Source organism: Apiotrichum porosum (assembly GCF_003942205.1).
Source record: "Apiotrichum porosum strain DSM 27194 chromosome Unknown scaffold_9, whole genome shotgun sequence".
Classification (NCBI taxonomy): Eukaryota; Fungi; Basidiomycota; class Tremellomycetes; order Trichosporonales; family Trichosporonaceae; genus Apiotrichum; species Apiotrichum porosum.
This window is the reverse complement of record NW_021167116.1, coordinates 1-19,140: the sequence shown is the minus strand read 5'-3', so window position 1 is coordinate 19,140 and position 19,140 is coordinate 1. Positions and strand designations below refer to the sequence as shown.

Below are 19,140 nucleotides of genomic sequence, written 5' to 3'. Positions count from 1 at the left end.
GCAATGTTGCGATTCTGGCGGTTGGAGAAGCAAGCCTTCCCTTTTATACAGACGTGGCGCTGCCTCAGAGCGTTGGTTGTGCGTCATGGCTGATATGATACGTCACAAAGCCGACCTGAAGCACAATGCGTACTTGGACAGCTGGTGGAGACCCGCAATAAGCATGGCGTCTGAAACGTCATGCCGTATGTATTTGTGGCTAAAGATCGTCGATGCGTCACAGTTCACCACCTGTCTATATGAGACAAGCATTGGAGCAGGCCTTCGATGCGTCATAGTTTACAAAGACATGTTGTAGAGGCGAATGGATCCCACCCTTCTTACGGTCGTCGATGCGTCACGAGTTCACCACATGTGTTGTGAGTATGTGAGACAAGTATTGGAGCCCGACCTCATTGCTGAAAGTCTGCGATGCGTCATAGTTCACCACATGTCTTTGCAGATACGAGAATGGATCCACCTTCTCAGGATGGCCGATTCGTCACAGTTCACCACATGTCCATGTGAGACAAGCATTGGGTCTCGCCTTCACGCCCAAAAGTCTTCGATGCGTTTAGTTCGCCACACTTGTTCGGATTGAACTCTCCCTCGACGCGTCACATTCACTTCGTACTGTACATATCATGTTCCCGCAGAGGCGCGTGTCGTCTCCCGGTATCAGTGGCTCCATTGGAGCTCCGGTGAGCTCCACCGCCCGCGTACCCGAGCTCCACCGCCCACGCATCTCCTTGTCTCAAAGTGCGTACCCCCTGACCCTATTCTGTGGCAGTTGTACATCCCGGCTGACGCTCCCAACTTCGACTGTACGAGCTTGCTTCTGAAAGATAATTCTGAAATTCACCTCCTGCTCATCCACCAAACGATGGTTCTAGGACTCTTGAGCGCCGTAGCTGCTTGCCCAGCAATTGTCGGAACTACGGAAGCTGTGCGACATGGGCAGAATGCAAACGCGAGGGAACGACATCGCGGGGAAAAGGTCAACCTTGTTGTCGAGCTTCCCACCAAGAACGCCTACAGCCCAAAATTTGATGGCGCATTGGTTGTGCTCAAGGATCACAAGGTGAGAGAAAAGGAAGCACATTTCTGACATGACGAGCTATTTGTCCAGCACGCAGACTCGAGTTTCTCTCCCAGTACAATCCACCCCTTCGCCGGGTATTATCTACCATACCCGGACAGCCAGGGCAAATGGAAGACCGCTGGGTGGAAGGGCGAGGGACTGGTCACCACCGTCAACGAGGAAAACCACCTGAACTGGGTGTATGTCGACCGTCAGACCCACGAGGTGCGACATGGTGTCAAGTCAATCGCGAAGAGCCACCATACCGGGCCATGGGACTGTACGTCTATCGACAAGCGAATGACATTCGAAGGATGGGAAGGGTTCATCGCTGTCCAGGAGGACGAGGACGATGACCTGTGGGCATTGTATTTCGACCTAGACAACGATGGCCTTCGCCGAAAGGAGTTAATCGCGGACAAGACAGGAATGGGAAGGAGGTACAGGATGCTGGAAGTGCAGCTAGTCCGGAGAGAGAGGCCAAAGGCTCACGATATGGCGATAGGAGAGAGGGTGGAGAGGATTAGGGCGATGGAGGATAGTGTCAAGCGGGAAGAGGAGTCGGCGCTGGATCGGCAGACGTAAGTTGCGGAGGGAAAAAGGACACTCCCAGCACCGGTGACCTTCTGCTTTCCATTGCTTGCTCGTGCAGTCTCCAAATCCAATATTGTTGGCATGCAGGCCTGCTCTTCGACGAGATATCCTTACCTCCGAGTCGGTGATGATCCACTCACCTAAGGTGAGTACATACGTCCACTCTATCAACGATTTTCAGAACTTGCACAATGAAACGATTGGACTTCATGTTGTTTACACAAATCGCACTCGCACCTTGAAATGATTGCACCCAAGAAAAAAATGATCAGTTACTTATGCACTTTGTTAACCCCATAGTGTCTGGGGATGAAAGGGGATTATAGGCCACGCAGGAAGTGATTGGGACGGAACCTGGACAGAAAGTTCACGGCTTTCAAACTCATCATGTACATTCTCGGTTGTCAGATACAGAAGTGCCAGTCCTACTCGCTACTCAAAGGAGTCCGATTGTAATGTCTCCCTTGACCCTTGCCGATAGGTGAACCTCCACGTCTAGATCAAGAGAGATCTTGATTCGAAGACTCTGCTTTTCGTCTTTATCTTTCTCCCGTGCCTCCTCAATCTCCTTCATCGCCCCGTCCCCGATCGTCTGGGAGATCATTTCTTTTCTCCCCCTCAGGGGCTGCATCGCCACATCCTTGATCAGGTCGTGCTTTCCTGCGGGAAGAGTCACTTGCTGCAACTCCTCGTCTCCTGGCAGCTGCTTCGTTTTCTCCATCGTGTTGCCGAGGACTCTACCTCCTCCATCACCCGACGCACGCTCAGTGGAGGGCTGCTGCTGCTGTAACTTCTTCCGCAGCTGTTGAGCGGGTTTCTTCTTCAGCGGCTGCTGCTTTGTCGGGTGCTCCTGCTGTTGGCCTCCGTCCTCCATCTCATGGTCGGAAGCGTTGTCATCCGGATGCGAGGAGTCCTCGTAATGTTCTTGGGTCTTTCTAAGTGGACGTTTCAGCGCACGAAAGAGGCAGATTACTCACTCTTCTGTTTGAGTGGAAGACATGGTCGTGAATCCTGCGTCGAGTTCGAGTTCGATAAGTTTTGTGTCTCTTTAAGATTTAAAATGAATTGTCGGTTGCGGTTCAAGGTTATTGTTGAAGAGACAGCTCGTCTCTCAACACGTTTAAAAGCTATAGCGAGGTGCGCAGAATAATCTACGGACTGCGTCATATTCAGCAACCTACCCCAGCTCCCAAAGTGCGCGTCAGTCCGCGTCAGCGTTCCCTTAGCAACTGAAACAGAACTGGGCTCCACTGCTCCTTTGGAAGGGGGCTGGACCCCTCGGCCCATCATCCTGTCTCAGGCCTGCACCTGATAACTGTGATGCGCTCCAAGCACTCAACTGTGTCAGCCTCTTACAACCACACGCCCACAGGTTGCTGCTCAAGTTAGCATTGGGGTCAGCTCGTTGGAGCCGCTGTTTTTCTTTTGAAGATCCCTCAGGTCAACTCCACACGTGTGGCCTCCAATGTGAGGACCCTCGACCTACAACTACACAAGCAAGACGCGAAACCCACCTTCTTGCCTCTGCTCTGCAGTGGGAGTAACATACGGGCGTACGCTGAGAGGAGGTGCTCAGGAAGAGGGTCACCCAGGTAGGGATCTCATATGACTCATCGCTCCGCACATACTGGACACAGCTACGGAACAGAATGATGCCTTGTTTGTGGAGGAGCCATCTGTTCAGCATTGCTCCACGAACGTGACGATTCAGATTCAGCGTGTGGGATGATTGCACTCGAAATTGGGGTAGCCCCGATATCTCCAAGAGCGGTGATGGAGTCGTCACAGCTACCAGTGCTCACTTGCAGTTTACCTCCCATCGCGGTCATCATATTCATGCCGAAGGCACTCCCGGCGGGATTTCTGCGGCCGCACCAAACCAACGTGGCGTGGATGTTTTGACTTCCCACAGCGTCCTTCTGTCTCGCGCTGTGGGAGACAGAAGGACGCTGTGGCTCCCACTACTGTTCATACATTTCCTCCCGCTACGAGTGCGTTCAGCCGCCACCGACACTGTCTCTCTTCCTCAATGTGTTGCCCTCGGGCCTCAGCGGCTGTTGCACAGCCCAGGCTATCCCCGAGGTAAGACTGCCGACGATTGGTAGGCCGCCAGACTCCCCATTCTTTCCAGTGTCTCCAGTCAGAGTTCCAAGACCAAGCTCGTCCGCGACAGAGTTCGCACCCAACTCATCCGGTTCCTGGGATCCCGAGTCGCCGAGTAGCCGGAGCCCACTAAAGCCCAAGGTGGCGAAAACCTTGTCAACCCCAGAAGCGACTTTGAACAATCCAAGACGGCTGATCAGCTTTCTCCTCATCCCACCAAGGCCCACAACAGCGAATATTCTGTCGACTACACCGAACAGACCCATGGCGAGCAGTCCCAAGGACGCCACTACGCCCGACAACAATACCCCAACCGAAGCTGCAATCTGGACCACTGGCTCTTTGATAGCTCTCCACCAAGGGGCGAGCTTCCTATTCAGCGCTTGAATCAAGTGGTACAGTCGGATCCTGAGGGTTTCGGAGGCCATGACGAGTAGGCGAGAACTGAATAGCAGCCAATCAACCCAGGTCCAGGCGCAAAGTGCTCCTATATTGACGCAGATCGACGCTGGGAGGTCAATTAGCGGGGCAGACGGGGGAGGCTTACGGGACCATGAGCAGCAGCTAGATATTCTCGTTACCCACATCACGTCGGCTAAGAAGGTCAGGGTCAGTCACCTTATCAAAGTGGAATTTCCGGGCATCTCACCAAGCCATAAGACCCATATTGTGACCGACCACACGCGATCCACTTGGTCCCAATCAATGACCATTTTGTGGTCGTCTCGTCGGCCCTCCCCGATTGATTGGGTCCTCGCAGTAAGGAGAAGCGTTTCAATGCACAGGGTGAGTACACTAAGCCATGTGGTACATGAGAATGCCCATGTGGTCACTCCACCGATCTTGCCCAGCTGGTGTGTGATGAGCGACAGTGTGGGTAATATGGACACTTACATCGAAGGTAATGCGAGACGATATAACAGTGGTGACTGAGGCGCCGAGCACAGCGGCAGCGGCAAGGCATAGTCTGGCAACAAGTGCTCCTGGAAAGACCTCCATGGAGATGGTCGAAACTGTGATGGTGAAGAACTCAAGGAGAGATGTGGACGACTTTAAATGTGGATTGGCACCCCGATGGTAATCCGTCACCAGCACTCGGAGGTGGCGCGCTCGATGACGACGGACCGAAGACACGTTGCTGCACTTGAGATTACGCGTCTGCGTAATGAGATCAAGGTCCAGCTGCTGGAGGCCTGGAGGAGGACCACATAATCTTTTGGACTTGATTGGCACGTGAGCATTCAACGAGGTACGTGCGCGCGTCACTGATCACTGACCGCAGGTTGCCAACAAACGTGGTTGGGTGATACAGCATTGACGGTTTCAGTCAGCTCCACAGAGATCGCACGGCTCCCACTCACCGTTTTCATGTAAACCACCACCGGTCCCTGAAGGCAACATCCCGAAGCGGAATAGCATGGGTGCAGCATCCATGCCCCGAACGTGCCCCAACCAATGCAATAAATTGCTGGGCTTGCTTCTACTTCACAGACCTAGGGCGTCACCCACACACCACATGTTACAACCCACGTCCATTCTAATCCTTTGCAACAACGCAATCTTGCCAACAACCACAATGACCGCCCGTGCACTCCTTCGGACATCACGCATCACTGCGCTCAGCTCGACGAGCTCACTGCGACCATTTTCTTCGTCGCGGACTATCCTCCTTACTCAATCTGAAAAGGACATTGTAAAAGCAACCGTACCAATTCTCGAGAGCGGCGGTGAAGCCCTCACGACGCACTTCTACCATTTGCTGCTTGGCAACTATCCCCAAGTGAAGCCACTCTTCAACAGCGCCCATCAAGGCTCAGGCCGTCAACCTCGTGCGCTCGCCGCCGCCGTTCTCGCATACGCCAGGCACATAGATGACCTCACTCCGTTGCGCGAGGCCGTGACGAGGATCACCAACAAGCATGTCGCACTGCAAATCCTCCCAGAACATTACCCACTTGTTGGCGAGTCGCTTCTCCGCGCCATTCGTGAAGTTCTTGGCAAAGATGTTGCCACGGACGAGGTCGTTGCTGCATGGGGAGCAGCATACGGGGAACTTGCCGACATTCTCATCCAGGCGGAAGAGTCCATCTACCATCGACTGGAGACGGTCCCCGGAGGATGGCGTGGTGCCCGGAGGTTTCAGGTGGCAGACAAGGTGCCGGAGACTGGTATCATGACATCCATCTATCTCAAGCCCGTGGATGGCAAACCGATTATCGAGCACGAGGCTGGTCAATACATTGGTCTCTGCGTCCATGCCAATGGGGTTGAGCAGCGCCGCAACTATTCCGTCTCAGAGTCGGGCAACGGCGAGTACCTTCGGATATCCGTTAAGCGTGAGCCGGGAGGCGCGGTATCGAACCACCTCCATGATCACGTCCGGATTGGCGACGAACTCGATGTCTATCCTCCCGCAGGCGAGTTTGTCCTCGATGCATCGCGGGCGAACGAGCCGTTGATTCTCATTTCTGCCGGTGCTGGTATCACTCCGACTATTCCCATGCTCAAGGACGCTCTTGCTGCCGGTCGCAAGCATATTACCTTTATCCACTGTGCTCGCTCTGAGGATGTTCACGCGTTCCGTCCTCTTACCTCAAGTATCGCTAAGGAGAATCCCGACAGGGTCAAGGTGTACACCGTCTATGAGACTACAGACCCCCACCACCTTGCCGATGCGACAGGCCTGCTCTCGATCGACCAGCTCAAATCGTGGCTACCACATGCGAAGAAATCGGACGTGTACTTTTTGGGACCCAAGCCGTTTATGAAGGGAGTCAAGTTCTATTTGGCGTCTATGGGAGTGCCGGAAGAGAGAGTCCACTACGAGTTCTTCGGGCCCGCTGAAGACTTGGAGACTTAGCAGCGTATCCGATAATTATGAAAGGGTTAGGCGGTTATGCGCTGATGAGACGGACTGTCCGGTGAGCGTAGTTCAGATGACAGTACGTCAGCCAGAAAGCCGAGTACATATGTACATAGGATAATGAACCGTCGGCTTATTAAGTGTGTAGTACTGGCTGCCGTCAGTGTGGTCTGGCCAAATCCAATAGACTGGTTCTCATTTGCTAGTGCCCCAATGGCACAGTCACAGTCATCATAGGTGTATGACCACATCCCAGTTGTTGCCCTGTGCTCAGAGGCGTCCGAGGTTTATTATCGCAACAGAAGCCAGGAATGCGTTTATTTCCGCGAAGGAAATCCGATGTTTTCATACAGTAACTCCATTAGAAGCATCCTTGGTTCTACGATTGAGTCATAGCCGACTTGACACGTCGATAGGCTCTTGGGTGGTGGTCATCTTCAGGCAGAGCGCAGCACCAGCCCCACCAACTACACCAGCGTGGCCAGCCCGCGATGGGCGAAAAGGAAGAGCGCGGAGGATATGGACAAAATTAAGACTAATCTCGCGTGGCTCATTGGGACGAAGCGCGAAGCGCAAGGAGCGTCATGTTGGCAACTAGCTTGGCTCATTGATTATACCCTTTCATGTGCTGTGTAAGTACTTGCATTGGCAAAATGATCGGGCAGCTCTCACTGCAACATCTTGCAAGACTCGTTACCCAGCGCCAAATAGAAACGCACGATGCCACACGTGCAAAAGCTTTCACGGCTATTTCACCGCTCCATTGCTATGTAGTGTGAGCGAGATTGAGTATGAAGAACACGAGGATCGCCAGATTTCGATCTCACAAATTCCGCTTGCATAACAGCTCCTACAATTCATATTTTCTCCTCCAGTTTTTCCAATGATTGCTTTGCTGGAATATAGCCACGTTCACACCATCAGAGTCTCCTTGTGCACCATCATACCATTGCAGTATCCTTGTGCTCGAATTCGGGTTTCTTATCCTCAACCATGCGCCCATGCGCGAGAGGTGCGGCCTCGCCATCTGCTGTCAGTGCTACATCTGCGGCTCTGAACATACCAAAGACTGTGGCAATCTCCTCCAGACTAAGACCCTTCGTCTCGGGGAAGACAAAGTAGACGACAACCAGTTCCTGCATTTGTCAGACATGAATTGAAACAAAAAGACTTTAATGACTCACGACTGCGATCCAAGGAATGAAGATGCAGAAGTACTTCCAGCCGAGGCGCTCGAGGCCCACCGACGTGGCGTACTGGAAGATGAGGGAGATGATCTGCTGTCCGAGGCCGAACAGGGTGATGCCGACGGCGCGGAGGTAGAACTCGTTGATCTCAGAAATGAAGACGTTGAGGTTGCCAGTGAAGCCGAGGCTAATTGTTAGCCGAGTCACAATAATTACTCACTTGTAGCAGGGTGAGAAGAGGTAGATGAGAGCTACGACAGAATAGCTCGCTGCCTTGTTGTTGGGGTTCTGGGAAAACACGGCCGAAGCGGCCGTGATGCCACTGACAACGAGGAGGAGAAGCGCCAGTGACGAAAGGAAGAGGGTGCGCCTGCCAACTCGGGCCGGGAGGACAGTAAACGCCATCGCTGAGAGCCACGAGAGAATCTGGCTTGTGGCATTGATAATTGTCTGTTGGAGCTGGCCAGTAATGCCGGTCGAGCGGAGGACGGGAGAGAGGTAGTACGAGATAAAACTGTTTCCAGAGGCTTGGGAGCAGATGGCGAGCCACATAATAATGAAGAGACGCTTGCGGTAACCAGTCTTCTTGAGTGCGTTGAAGAGAGGTGCGAAGATACCCTTGGGAAGGGCTTGCTCGGCGTCAAGCGCAACGGCAATCTCGTCGTACTCCCACTGAGCGAGATCGTCGTCCTGACCGTCGGAGTGGTACTTGATAATCATGGCCTTGGCCTCAGCGTGATGGCCCTTGTAGTACAAGTGACGAGGCGAGTCGGGGCAGACGAAAGCAAAGCTGCACTGAATGATAGCGGGGAGAGCCTGCAAAGCTGAAGGAATGCGCCAAGCAGAATTACTGTTGATGTGGATGGTGCCGAATACAACCCAAGCAGCCACAATCGATCCAAGGGCATAGCTAATACCATAAACAGCCGTTACAGTAGCACGTTGACGAGGGCTATTGTCAGTTCAGACTTCCCAAAATACGCTCACTGTGCGGCTTCGACTACCCAGGCAGGTCCCGCTGCATGTTAGTTAAAGAAAACCCAATTTACTCACAGACAGCACAGAATGCCTGTCCAAAGCCAATTAGACCACGGCCAAGACCATACATGGCGCGGTTGAGCGCCCCAGCTTGAATACCGCTACCGACTGCAATAAAGGCCGAGCCAATGAACATGGACCAGCGCCGACCCATCTTGTCCGAAAGAGTGTAAACGAAGGGGAAGGCGATGAATCCACCAAGAATGGGTGCCGCACCAAGAGTCGCGAGAATAGTCCCAGCTGGGTGGTGAAAATAGTCCTGCCAGTAGTCGGAGGCCTGGAGGGACCCAAACATGCTACCGTCAAAGCCCATGGTGAAGGTGGTCAGGAGAGGGCAGAGGTAGAGCAGAACATTGAGGACGACGAGGGAGCGGTGTCGCCACCATCTAGAGTGGTCGAGGTTGGGCTGAGGGGGGCAGCCGGCGATGTCGCTTGAGGGCATTGTGGATGTGCTGAAGTTGTTAGTCGAGGTGGAGCTGTTGAGTGAAAAAAAACGCCCAAGTGGAGCTGCCGTTTTATGTTCAAGTGCCACACTCACATTGTTCCGACGCAGAAGTGTTCGGACGGTCAATGACCCGCAATCTGCTAGATGTTTGCGATCTCTTCCGCAACGATAGACCGTTACTGGCACTTCACAACTCCTCATCAATGGATGGATATGTGCAGAATTGATCTGACTCTGCGCGCAATTGCTCCGCAGTGTGAGACCGCATCAGAGCCTGGAGGAACGCTCGGCAATCAACCCTGACCATCAAAGGGGGGGTCCCTTGGTGCTCCTTACGACGGCCAGATCTCATCATTCATTGGCAAGTCCCCTATACCTCCATCGCTCCTGATCATGAAATCGAACACCGCCTTAGATAGGTCGGGATATCATCTCCCCGTGCGGCTTTCAGTGCGGATCAGCGAGGGCATTTGACGCGACTACTGTTACGCCGACAACCACCAGCGACAGCGAAAGCAATTCCGGAAATCCTAATTCACATACCCCGGCTTGTAATCCGGATACCGGTCTAAGACATAATCCGACGCCCGACGCCCTATTCCGCTCCACCGGCCGGTCACCGGATATAGTTCGGCCGGTCGCTGTTTCATCTGTTTCATCCACTTGTCTCCCATATATTATCTGTGCGTTGACAGTGACCTGGACCTCAACAATTCTCTTGTCATCCCGCAATAACTATGGGCGACTCCATCATTGACGTACGTGGGCCCCCACTTCCTGAGCTGACGAGAGAGCAACTGCAGACCAATTGGATCTGGTTACCCCATTGGTCCGAGGAGACGATTTCTACAGGCAAAGTTGCAGTCTTCCAGCGCAACTTCGAGGTCATAGGTAGTCCTACAGCTGCTACCATACATCTGACAGCCGACACACGGTACAAGTTGTTCGTTAACGGCCGTCGCGTTGCTGTAGGTCCGTCGCGGAGTACTACGTCCTTGTGGTTCTTCGACACTGTCGACATCGGCGCCTTCCTTCGACAAGGTCACAATGAAGTGTCAGTGCACGTTATGCGTCTGTTCCCAGCAGCCGAGGGTGGAACGCCATTCGTGCGCTCCTCCCTCCCAGGATTAACAGTCGTGGGGCGAGTTGCGATGGCCGAAGGAGACTGCGTGCTCGACTCATGTAGCGGGTGGACAGCGTACGAGACCGGGCTGCGTTTCGCGATCGACATGGAAGACGATGCCTTCTTGAAGGTAAATTTAGGAATGTCGGTAGCGCTAACAATAGGTGTTTGAGGAGGTCAAGTTGCCAGCGTTTCACATTCCTACCAAGGCCCAGCCGTATTCTTTCTCCACGTCCACGGGGGGCATGACACCATGGAGTTTGGAACCGCGCATTAACCCCTTGCCAGTTGCGTCCGAAGGGAACGTTCAAACTGTGCGAGTAGTGTCGTCTCACGTCGACTCGGCCTGGTCCGATTTCTTCCTGCACGATAAGCCAATCTGTCTTCCGCCACAATCGCAGCACCGTCTGGAGCTCGAGTTCTCCGACTACATGACAGCTTTCACAACTTGGCATTTCCTGCAAGCAGGGGGCAGCTCGCATGTCAGAATCACCTACTCGGAGGGATACGAAAAGCAGCCCCGCATGCGTCCATGGCTGCGGACCAAGGGCGACCGCACGGATCCCGACTCCGGAGAGCTCTACGGTCCGTATGATAGCGTGACCGTCAGCGGCGAAGCCAGTTACGAACCATTTTGGTATCGCGCCTTCCGCTTCCTAGCCATCGACGTCGACGTGGGGGAGGGCGACCTTACTCTCCAATCGTTCTGTGCGTCGCAAACCAATTACCCCCTTCCACTTGTTGGAAGCTGGTCCTCGGCATCTGTGGTCGAGCAACGTATCTGGCAAGTGAGCGTGTCAACTCTGCGCGCATGCCTATATGACGGGTACTCGGACTGTCCCTTCTACGAGCAGCTCCAGTGAGTGTCGATCAGTGTGGTCAACGTTAATGTAGATACGCAATGGACACACGCTCGAGTGGATTGTTCCACTATCTGGTCAGCGGCGACGACCGGCTGATGCGCTCAGCCATCCGTCTATTCGCAGCGTCGGCGCTGCCGTGTGGCTTGACGCAATCCCGCGTACCCAGCCAACAGGGCCAAATCATTCCAGCGTTCTCGCTCTACTGGGTCATGCAGGTGTGCGACCACATGCAGTTCTTTGCCGACCGGCATTTCGCCCGTAGAATGACGCCGACAATTGACGGGGTGCTAGAGTTCTTCGCTCGCCATACCGACAACAGAGGGCTAGTGGTTGGCCTGGCGGTGCATATGTGGCAATTTGTGGACTGGACGCCGCAGTGGAGCGCATCGGCGAGCTACCGTAATGGGGGCGTACCTGTCGCGGGGCGCGAGAACAACGTCTTCTCGTACAACACGATGCTGTACGCGTACACCTTACAACGCGCCGCAGTGCTACTCAGCCAGGTTGGACGACTAGCCATGGCGAAGGAATATGAGGCTCGCGCCGTCGTTGCCGTCGATGCAGTTCGCAAACATTGCTTCGACGGCAGGTATTTCCTGGATTCGACTACCGATGCCGCAGGCGACTACAGCCAGCATGCCCAGATCTGGGCCGTTCTATGTGGCGCGGCGACAGTGGAACAAGCCCCTTCGCTTCTCCTCGACGCGTTCGGTTTAGGGGTGTCGAAGCCGTTCACTGGCTGCTCTTACGTGATGACGCACTACGCCTTCCGCGCCTTCGCTTTGGCCGGCGCACAAGCATACACTGCATTCTGGGATGTGGCATGGGGACCTTGGGAGGCAATGCTGGGCCAAAACCTGATCACGTGGAACGAGGACTCCGTCAGCGAGCGCTCCGACTGCCATGCCTGGGGGAGTATTGCGCTGTACGAATACCCGATCGAGGTCGCCGGCGTGCATCCTGTCGAATCACATCCTGGCTGGCGAAAGGTTCGCTTCGCTCCGCTGTTGCAACTGAGCGCCGAGGTCGACTGCTCTTTAGCGCTAGGCGGCCATAACCGTGCCATGGTTAGCTGGAAAACCACAGCAAATGTCACCGTGACGCTCGAATTTGATCAGCCCGTCGAGGTGGTCAGTTGCCTGCCAGGGGAGGCCGAAGTGGAACACGGGGTAGTTTGCTCGCTAAGCCTGACTTGGAATAGATAATAATTAGCGGGTATTCGTTCCTCTTCTTGCACCCTTGTTGGGCCACTGTACGTCCACATGATGAATGTGTCTATTTCTCTTGTGCGTGTCCCACCTTATCCCTTATCATACTGCTAGCTATACGGAGGGCCCTGGGCCTGAGGCAGACGGGGGCGCCGCTGCCAGATACGCGAGCGCTAGGCCAAGTCGCGCGCGTACAGCGAGTGCACGCGGGATGCGAGCTCCTCAATGTCGGCGCCCCCACGCCAGAGATCGACCTCGTCGACGCTGAACTGCCGCTCAAGGCCATACATCAGACAGAAGCGCGTGAACTCGGCCCCCTTGGTGGTCATGGAGCAGAGCTTGGCGGGCTGGCTGCCGTCGTCGCATTCGTGGAGGCGGAGAGAATCCTTGCTCTCGAGATCGAGCATGAACTGGTACTCGGATAGGAGATGCTTATTGGACTGGAGGACGCCCGCGAGGGCCGCCTGGTTCTCGATGATGCCGCAGTTGTCACCGAGGAGCAGGCTGGGCTTGGACGCGGGCACGCCCAGGTCGGAGAGCAAGTCGCCGAGCCACGTCAGGCGGTGCGCCCCTTCGCCCTGGGCAAAGAGGTCGGCCTCGAGTTCGGTCTGTGCCACGTTGCTCTTGTGACTCGCCCAGTCGATCGTGCTTCCGTCCAGCAAAAGACACCATCCGATGTGACACTTGTCCATGGACGGGGTAACAAAGCCATGCGTGTATGCTCGCGTCTCGTGCGGTTCGATCGAGTCTTCCTCAGCGCCCAGCTTGAACTCAAACTCGTGCCCCGTACGCAGGTAGGACAGAACGTCGAACAGTGCCGCACGGTGCACTGGCCCAAGCGTAGTCAACGACGAAAAGCGCGATAGATATGCGACAGCAAAGGCAATGTCTGGGCGCGTGCAGCGCGCCAGCCACGACAATTGGCCGATAACCTTTCGCCACCACTTGCGGTCGACAGCAGAGTTGGTGCTACTTGTGGCGTCGGTAGGTTTGGCAGCTGCCAGTGCCTCGAGAGTTTCCGGTGCCATAGGCACAGTGCATTCCCTCCAGCTTTCGAGCTCGGGAACTGCGTCCAGGATATGGTCCATGTAATGGTTCTGCTGGAGCAGGACGTCGCAGTTTTGAGGGAAGCATTCGACGCCGATGCCCATGAAGAGCGCGGGTTCGCCCAGGTCGTCCACGGTCGCGCCCTCGGCTATCAGCTTGTTTTTGATGATGGGCATCAAGGCGTTGAGGCCCGCAGTCCATGAGGCAACCAATAGTTCATCCCCGCACTGGAATACGATGGCGCGCGGGCGGCCTTGAGGACTTGGCAGCACGAACACTCCATTTTCGCTGCATTTTTTGAAGTCGCATGCAAGCAGGCAGTCCCGAATGGCACCATCTATCGCCTTTGCGCTTCCCTTCATGCCGCGTAACATCTTTTGAAGTTTCCAGGTGGTGGTGTTACTGTTTGGCGCCTTGACATATACCGCCTCGGGGAGCGGCACAGTAATGTCTACTGAGAGGTGCCGGAACCGCATCCCCATGCTTGCTCCGAATGCGAGGACCGTACGGAAGGCGGGCATGCTCCCCATCGCGGCCTCATCGGCGCGTCCATCCTGATGGGCAACCACGGCACGGCAACGATAGTTTGCCAAGTCGTTCTTGATCTGGCGAGCAAACACCCACTCCACCGCAGAGATGTCGGTTGCATCCTGTCCGACAGGTGGAGGTACGACGGCTTGGATGACACCGCTGCTCTTCAGTCGTGCGACCTCGCGCTCCATGGCTTCACTCCAGAACGGAGCCTCGTCACCTTCACACGCCTCGGAGAGGTTTGTGGGGTTGATGAGGGACAGGTGTGACGCCTCAACAAGGACCCCGGGACCGGTGTCCCCGTGCCCATTTCGATCCTCCTCAGCAGTTGGGCGATGTTGATCATCGCGCCCCTTGCGTCGGGGTCGCTTGGGGGCCCCCATCGCCTTCCTTCGGCACTTGGAGACAGTATGCCCAGGGACCTGGCAGTGACTGCACCATGGACGATGGGGTCTACGTCCCGTGTCGGTGTCGGTGGGCGCTACCCGGGACATTTGATCTGAAAGATCATTGTTAACCAGGGTGCTTGGGCCAGCAGCAGCAGAAGCCCCATCCTCATGCTTCTCGTCGCCGCCCTCCATGTCACGAAGGACATCAAAAGGGTTGTTTGATTCTTTCGACTTGGCGCTCGCTGCCCCCTTTATCGTCGAGCGCGACGCACTAGGTGCTGACGTAGTCGGCGGTTGACTTGAGCTCTTGTTTGCCGAGTTGGATCCTTGCGTGCCTCCCCGACTGGAGCCAGCTCCCACCGTTTCACCAGAGACGCCTCCGACGCTGCTGTGATCGTGGGCTGTGGCATTCCGTGACGTGGACTGCGGTCCTTGATGGCGCAGCGGCTTGGAGTTGTTGTTCTTTGGTTGAGCATGGGAGGGCTGAGATGACCGCCTATGCGATGGTATTGACGACTGCTGGCCGCGCTGGGAAGAACCCTGTTGCGACGACTCGGGGGGTGGCCCTGCTCCGTTAGTTTAGATATTTATTGTGTGCTAGTTACCTTGATGCTTTCCACGGTTCTGAGGCCCAGTAGTGATCCACTTGAAGCTCTTCCTATACGCGGCCCACGACCTCCGACTCTGCGTGCTGATAAAGTCGAGGTCCCAGTCGTGCGGCAGGGAGGCCACAAACATGCCGACCTTCATGTCATCTGTGAGCTGGATCCCGCATGCCTCGAGCAGGATGAATCGCTGTTCAAACACGGAGAGATGATCCTTTGCAGCCGGCCACTTGACAGGGGACCCATCCTCCCCTCGGCGCATGGTTGGAAAGCGATAGTAGCCGGAAATCTCGGCTTGCGTTGGCTTGAATTGTGTGTTGAGTCGGTTCCAGGCAGCGGCGATGGTTTCAGTCTGCTCTGCGAGACCGCCCCAGAGCTCCTCGGACATGGTCGGAAGAAGAAGTCCCAAGGCCCAGCTTTGCTGCTGATCCCACGTCACACCGTGATACTCGGATGGTTTGGCCCACCACTTCCAACCCGGCGGCGCAGAGAGTTCGTCGAGTGTGTTGGCATACCCGGTGATGACAAGACACTGAACGAGCTTACGACGCCATTCCGGAGCAGATGCCTCGTCGATGAGCATCGGAACGATCCCAGCGGAGGGTCCGATAATGGTCCTTGGCTCGCCGTCGTCCATGAGGTCGATGGATGATGAATGTTGTGACATGATTCAAACGTTCAATCGACTCTTCATAAATAAAAGCTCGGCGGGTGGAGATCACATGACACGTCAACTGACACGTGATCGACATGTGGTGTACACGTGTTTGGTTCCGGCCACAGTAGCTTCTAGTGGGCACGCCTTGGTGGTGGGTCTGTCCAAGGCGTGCCCACTAGACGCTACTAACGTAATGTAGGGGTCTCGTCACGTGACCCCCGGCACGGAAGCGAGGAGGAGAGCATGGGTTAGGGGGTAGGGGGCTGCATCGGTTTTGACTACTAAGAACTATGGGAGGAGGATACTATAGTAGACGTGGCAGTTTCTTGGCTCAATGGGACCAGAGATCAAAGTTTCTCACTCTGGCGCGAAGGAGGGTGAGACTGAGTCTGATACAAAGCATCCTGTGGGAATGGGGAGGTAGGACCTCACCCCAGGTGTGGAGGGCTTGGGCAGTCCTGTGTTCCATGACACCACCCAAAGAAAAGATGAGGGGAGTGAAGGGGGTGGCAGCAGAGCTAGGGAGATTTCTGAATTTCTCCCTAGATACAGAGTCAAGGAATTTGTGGACAGTGGCAGAAGCCCTCTCCAGGGTGGATCCAGTGAACCCAGGTGGGGAGACAGTGGTCCTGGCCTGGACAGAGCCCAGTGACACAATGGAGATGTCATACTCATGGTTGGCCAGCCCAGAGGCATGGGAGCCAGAGATTCTTATGTCATTCCTCCTGTGTGTAGTGTCACTGATGAAGGGTTCAAGGTGGACCTCAATGTCTGGGATGATATTGAGGGTGCCAGCTATCACCTTCTTCACCTGCTCATGCCTAGCCACAGTCCACTTGGACTTGTGTGGGCACACTTCATCATGTCCATGGAAGTTTCCATGTCCACAATGTCTGCAGCTGGGCGAGGTGCTGGGCACCATTGTCCTCAGCTGCAGAGCTGCTGCCACCTCAAAGTTGGTGAGCCTCAGGATTGCACTGGAGGGGATGGCTGAGAGCCACTGCCTGCCAAGTGCTGAGGAATTCTCAACCAGTGCTTGTTGTTGGAGGGGAGGCAGAGCAAGTGTCAAGTCTGCCTGGGCGGACTTGAAGGCATCCAGACAGAGACTGTGCTGGGAGGGGGGCTCAGGAGGGTCTGGACCAGGATCACCAAGGAGGGGGTGAAGTATGACAGATGCAGCTCCAGTGGAGGCCACATAAGCCAGGGGGGCACAGGTGGAATGGGAGAGAAGGCCAAGGCCACCCAGCTTGACTGGGAGAGACAAGAGGGTGTTGTCCTTCTCTGGGTCCATTACACGTGCAGCCCCTCTGATACTTCTTGCCTTGTCCCATAGGGCCATGTCCAAGTCTTCCCAGAGTTCCATTAGATCCTCAGACTTGAGAGTCCTCTGGAGGTGTCTAAGGTCCTGCTGGACTGCTTGGAGTAGGAGAAGCAGGGCATGCTGGTGGGGGAGGTCCACCAGTTTGCCAAGCTTGGCCTTGGTCATTGCTATTTTGTCTTTGAGGAAAGACTCTCTAGCAGACCTGGGACCCACTGTGCTGCCCAGGATTCCGAGCCCATTGTCTCTGATGTCACTCAGAGATTTTATGGAGGACTTGGCCATGTTGAGTGAGAGAGTGAGATCTTGCTGGGAAGCAAAGAAGGACTCAACCTCACTCAGCGTGCTGTCAGAGCTACTCAGGACATAAATGTCATCCAAGTAGGCTAGGACTGTGCACTCTGGACCTAGGGCAACAATCAGATCCTCTAGGAGGGGTCTGATCCCAACAGAGAACAGGAGGGGACCCAGAGGGTCACCCTGTCTGACTCCCTGGGATGAGTGGAGAGGAGGTACTCCTGGCAGGACAAGGTCAGTGGGCTTGTTGTAGGCCCACTTTGCAAGCCTGTACAGGGTTGGGGAATACTTCCTGACAGCCTGGGCAACAAGTTGCCTACCAACACTGTTGAAGGCATTGGTAAAATCAAGACTGGTCAGGTGGGTGAACTTGTGGTTGTCCAGTGCAGTGTTAACTGCATGGACCACAGGTTCAACACCTCCTTTACTGCCAACTCCAAACTGGTTGCCCAGCAGGAAGTCTGGCTTCAAGGAGTGCCTTAGGATAGCCTTTGTGCAGAGTCTGTATAACAGTTCTCCAACAGCAATAGGTCTGATCCCTCCCCCAGGTTTGGCAAGGGCTACCAGCCTGGAGGAGCACAACATCTCCTGTCCAGGAGCAGTGCCAGAGACCATCATAGTGCACAGAGAATGGATCATCTCCATGACTACTTTGGACCTCATGGCAGCTCTGAGCAGGGGCACAGTCCAACCAGATACACCTGGGGCAGTGTCCACTTTGAATGACTTCAAAGCAGAGTGGAGGGCTTCAGTGTCTGGACATGATCCATTGACTGGGCCCACACCACTGCCAAAGGGATTGGCTGGACCAGCTGGGTGCTTGGCCTTTAAGGTATTCACCACCTCTGGTGTGGGTTGGACACTGGCAGAGCCTTCCTCTAGGAGGTGGGCAGCTGCACTGATCCTTCCCATCTCCACCATCCTCTGGGCAGAGGGGGCAGAGGGAGTCACAGATTTTCTGAAGGATGCTTCTGGGAATGTGACCCAAGGGTAGCTCTTCAGTCTGTCTGTGGGTCTCCCACCTTGGTAAAGTGCTGGAACAAGACCTACTTTGGGGAGAGCAAGGAAGTTGAGGACAGTGCCTTTGCTGGGGGCACATAGGAAATCTTGAGCACACTTCTCTGCTGCTTGGACAAAGGCCTTGTAGACACTTGGGTGGAGTGGTTTGTGGGTGGTGGGAAGAGAAGAAAGAGAAAGGAAAGTGGAATGGGGGTATCTTTGTAGAATTTTGGCATGTTTACCCCAGGGAGGGATGCCAAAGTCTGGGGCTGTGTGGCAGGACTGAGGACAGTCCTAGACCCGACAGCAGGAGGCCTGGGAGCAGTGGGGGGGGTGGGCTGGGTGGGGAGGAGGGTGGAGGCTGGGGCAGGAGGGGGGGTGTCAGACTCTGAGTCAGACAGCTGGATTCTAGTCCTGGGAGGAGGCCTAGACTTGCCAGCAGCCCTTCTGGTAGCCCTGGGGGGAGGTGGGGAGGAGATGGAAGAGGCAGACTCTATTCCTTCAAAGGAGTCAGAGTTGTCATCATTCCAGCCTGAGCTGGGTGAGGCCACTGGATTGGGGGACTGCCAGTCTTCTGGGAGGGAGGAGGAGGAGGACAGCACTGGGGATGGGATGTGGAACCTTACTCTGGCTGGTCTGGGTTGGGGGGGGGAGGCAGACCTTAGGGGTTAGGGGGTTAAGGGGGTTAGGGGGTTAGGGGGTTAGGGGGTTAGGGGGTTAGGGGGTTAGGGGGTTAGGGGGTTAGGGGTTAGGGGTTAGGGGGTTAGGGGGTTAGGGGGTTAGGGGGTTAGGGGGTTAGGGGGTTAGGGGGT

General features: G+C 55.2%; 7 protein-coding genes across 7 annotated transcripts; 3 read left to right on the top strand and 4 right to left on the bottom strand.

Annotated features, from left to right (window-relative positions):
- Window positions 1–623: 623 nt before the first annotated feature.
- EHS24_009239 (uncharacterized protein) lies at window positions 624–1,645 on the top strand (the record flags this gene model as incomplete). The annotated part of the gene is made up of 3 exons (XM_028624530.1): window positions 624–680; window positions 770–1,060; window positions 1,109–1,645. 3 exons carry the CDS (start codon window positions 624–626, stop codon window positions 1,643–1,645), a joined length of 885 nt encoding a protein of 294 aa, XP_028474698.1.
- A 445-nt stretch (window positions 1,646–2,090) lies between these two features.
- EHS24_009238 (uncharacterized protein) lies at window positions 2,091–2,654 on the bottom strand (the record flags this gene model as incomplete). The annotated part of the gene is made up of 2 exons (XM_028624529.1): window positions 2,091–2,589; window positions 2,632–2,654. 2 exons carry the CDS (start codon window positions 2,652–2,654, stop codon window positions 2,091–2,093), a joined length of 522 nt encoding a protein of 173 aa, XP_028474697.1.
- A 997-nt stretch (window positions 2,655–3,651) lies between these two features.
- On the bottom strand, window positions 3,652–4,756 carry EHS24_009237 (uncharacterized protein; the record flags this gene model as incomplete). Its single annotated transcript, XM_028624528.1, has 4 exons — window positions 3,652–4,201; window positions 4,343–4,352; window positions 4,407–4,608; window positions 4,652–4,756. The coding sequence occupies 4 exons, from the start codon at window positions 4,754–4,756 to the stop codon at window positions 3,652–3,654; spliced, it is 867 nt and encodes a 288-aa protein (XP_028474696.1).
- Window positions 4,757–5,333: 577 nt separating this feature from the next.
- On the top strand, window positions 5,334–6,617 carry EHS24_009236 (uncharacterized protein; the record flags this gene model as incomplete). The annotated part of the gene is made up of 1 exon (XM_028624527.1): window positions 5,334–6,617. The coding sequence occupies one exon, from the start codon at window positions 5,334–5,336 to the stop codon at window positions 6,615–6,617; it is 1,284 nt and encodes a 427-aa protein (XP_028474695.1).
- Window positions 6,618–7,561: 944 nt separating this feature from the next.
- Window positions 7,562–9,287, bottom strand: EHS24_009235 (uncharacterized protein; the record flags this gene model as incomplete). Its single annotated transcript, XM_028624526.1, has 6 exons — window positions 7,562–7,647; window positions 7,684–7,756; window positions 7,805–7,994; window positions 8,106–8,717; window positions 8,795–8,807; window positions 8,861–9,287. The coding sequence occupies 6 exons, from the start codon at window positions 9,285–9,287 to the stop codon at window positions 7,562–7,564; spliced, it is 1,401 nt and encodes a 466-aa protein (XP_028474694.1).
- Window positions 9,288–10,027: 740 nt separating this feature from the next.
- EHS24_009234 (uncharacterized protein) lies at window positions 10,028–11,276 on the top strand (the record flags this gene model as incomplete). The annotated part of the gene is made up of 2 exons (XM_028624525.1): window positions 10,028–10,543; window positions 10,578–11,276. The coding sequence occupies 2 exons, from the start codon at window positions 10,028–10,030 to the stop codon at window positions 11,274–11,276; spliced, it is 1,215 nt and encodes a 404-aa protein (XP_028474693.1).
- A 3,772-nt stretch (window positions 11,277–15,048) lies between these two features.
- On the bottom strand, window positions 15,049–15,723 carry EHS24_009233 (uncharacterized protein; the record flags this gene model as incomplete). The annotated part of the gene is made up of 1 exon (XM_028624524.1): window positions 15,049–15,723. One exon carries the CDS (start codon window positions 15,721–15,723, stop codon window positions 15,049–15,051), a length of 675 nt encoding a protein of 224 aa, XP_028474692.1.
- Between the last annotated feature and the right edge of the window lie 3,417 nt (window positions 15,724–19,140).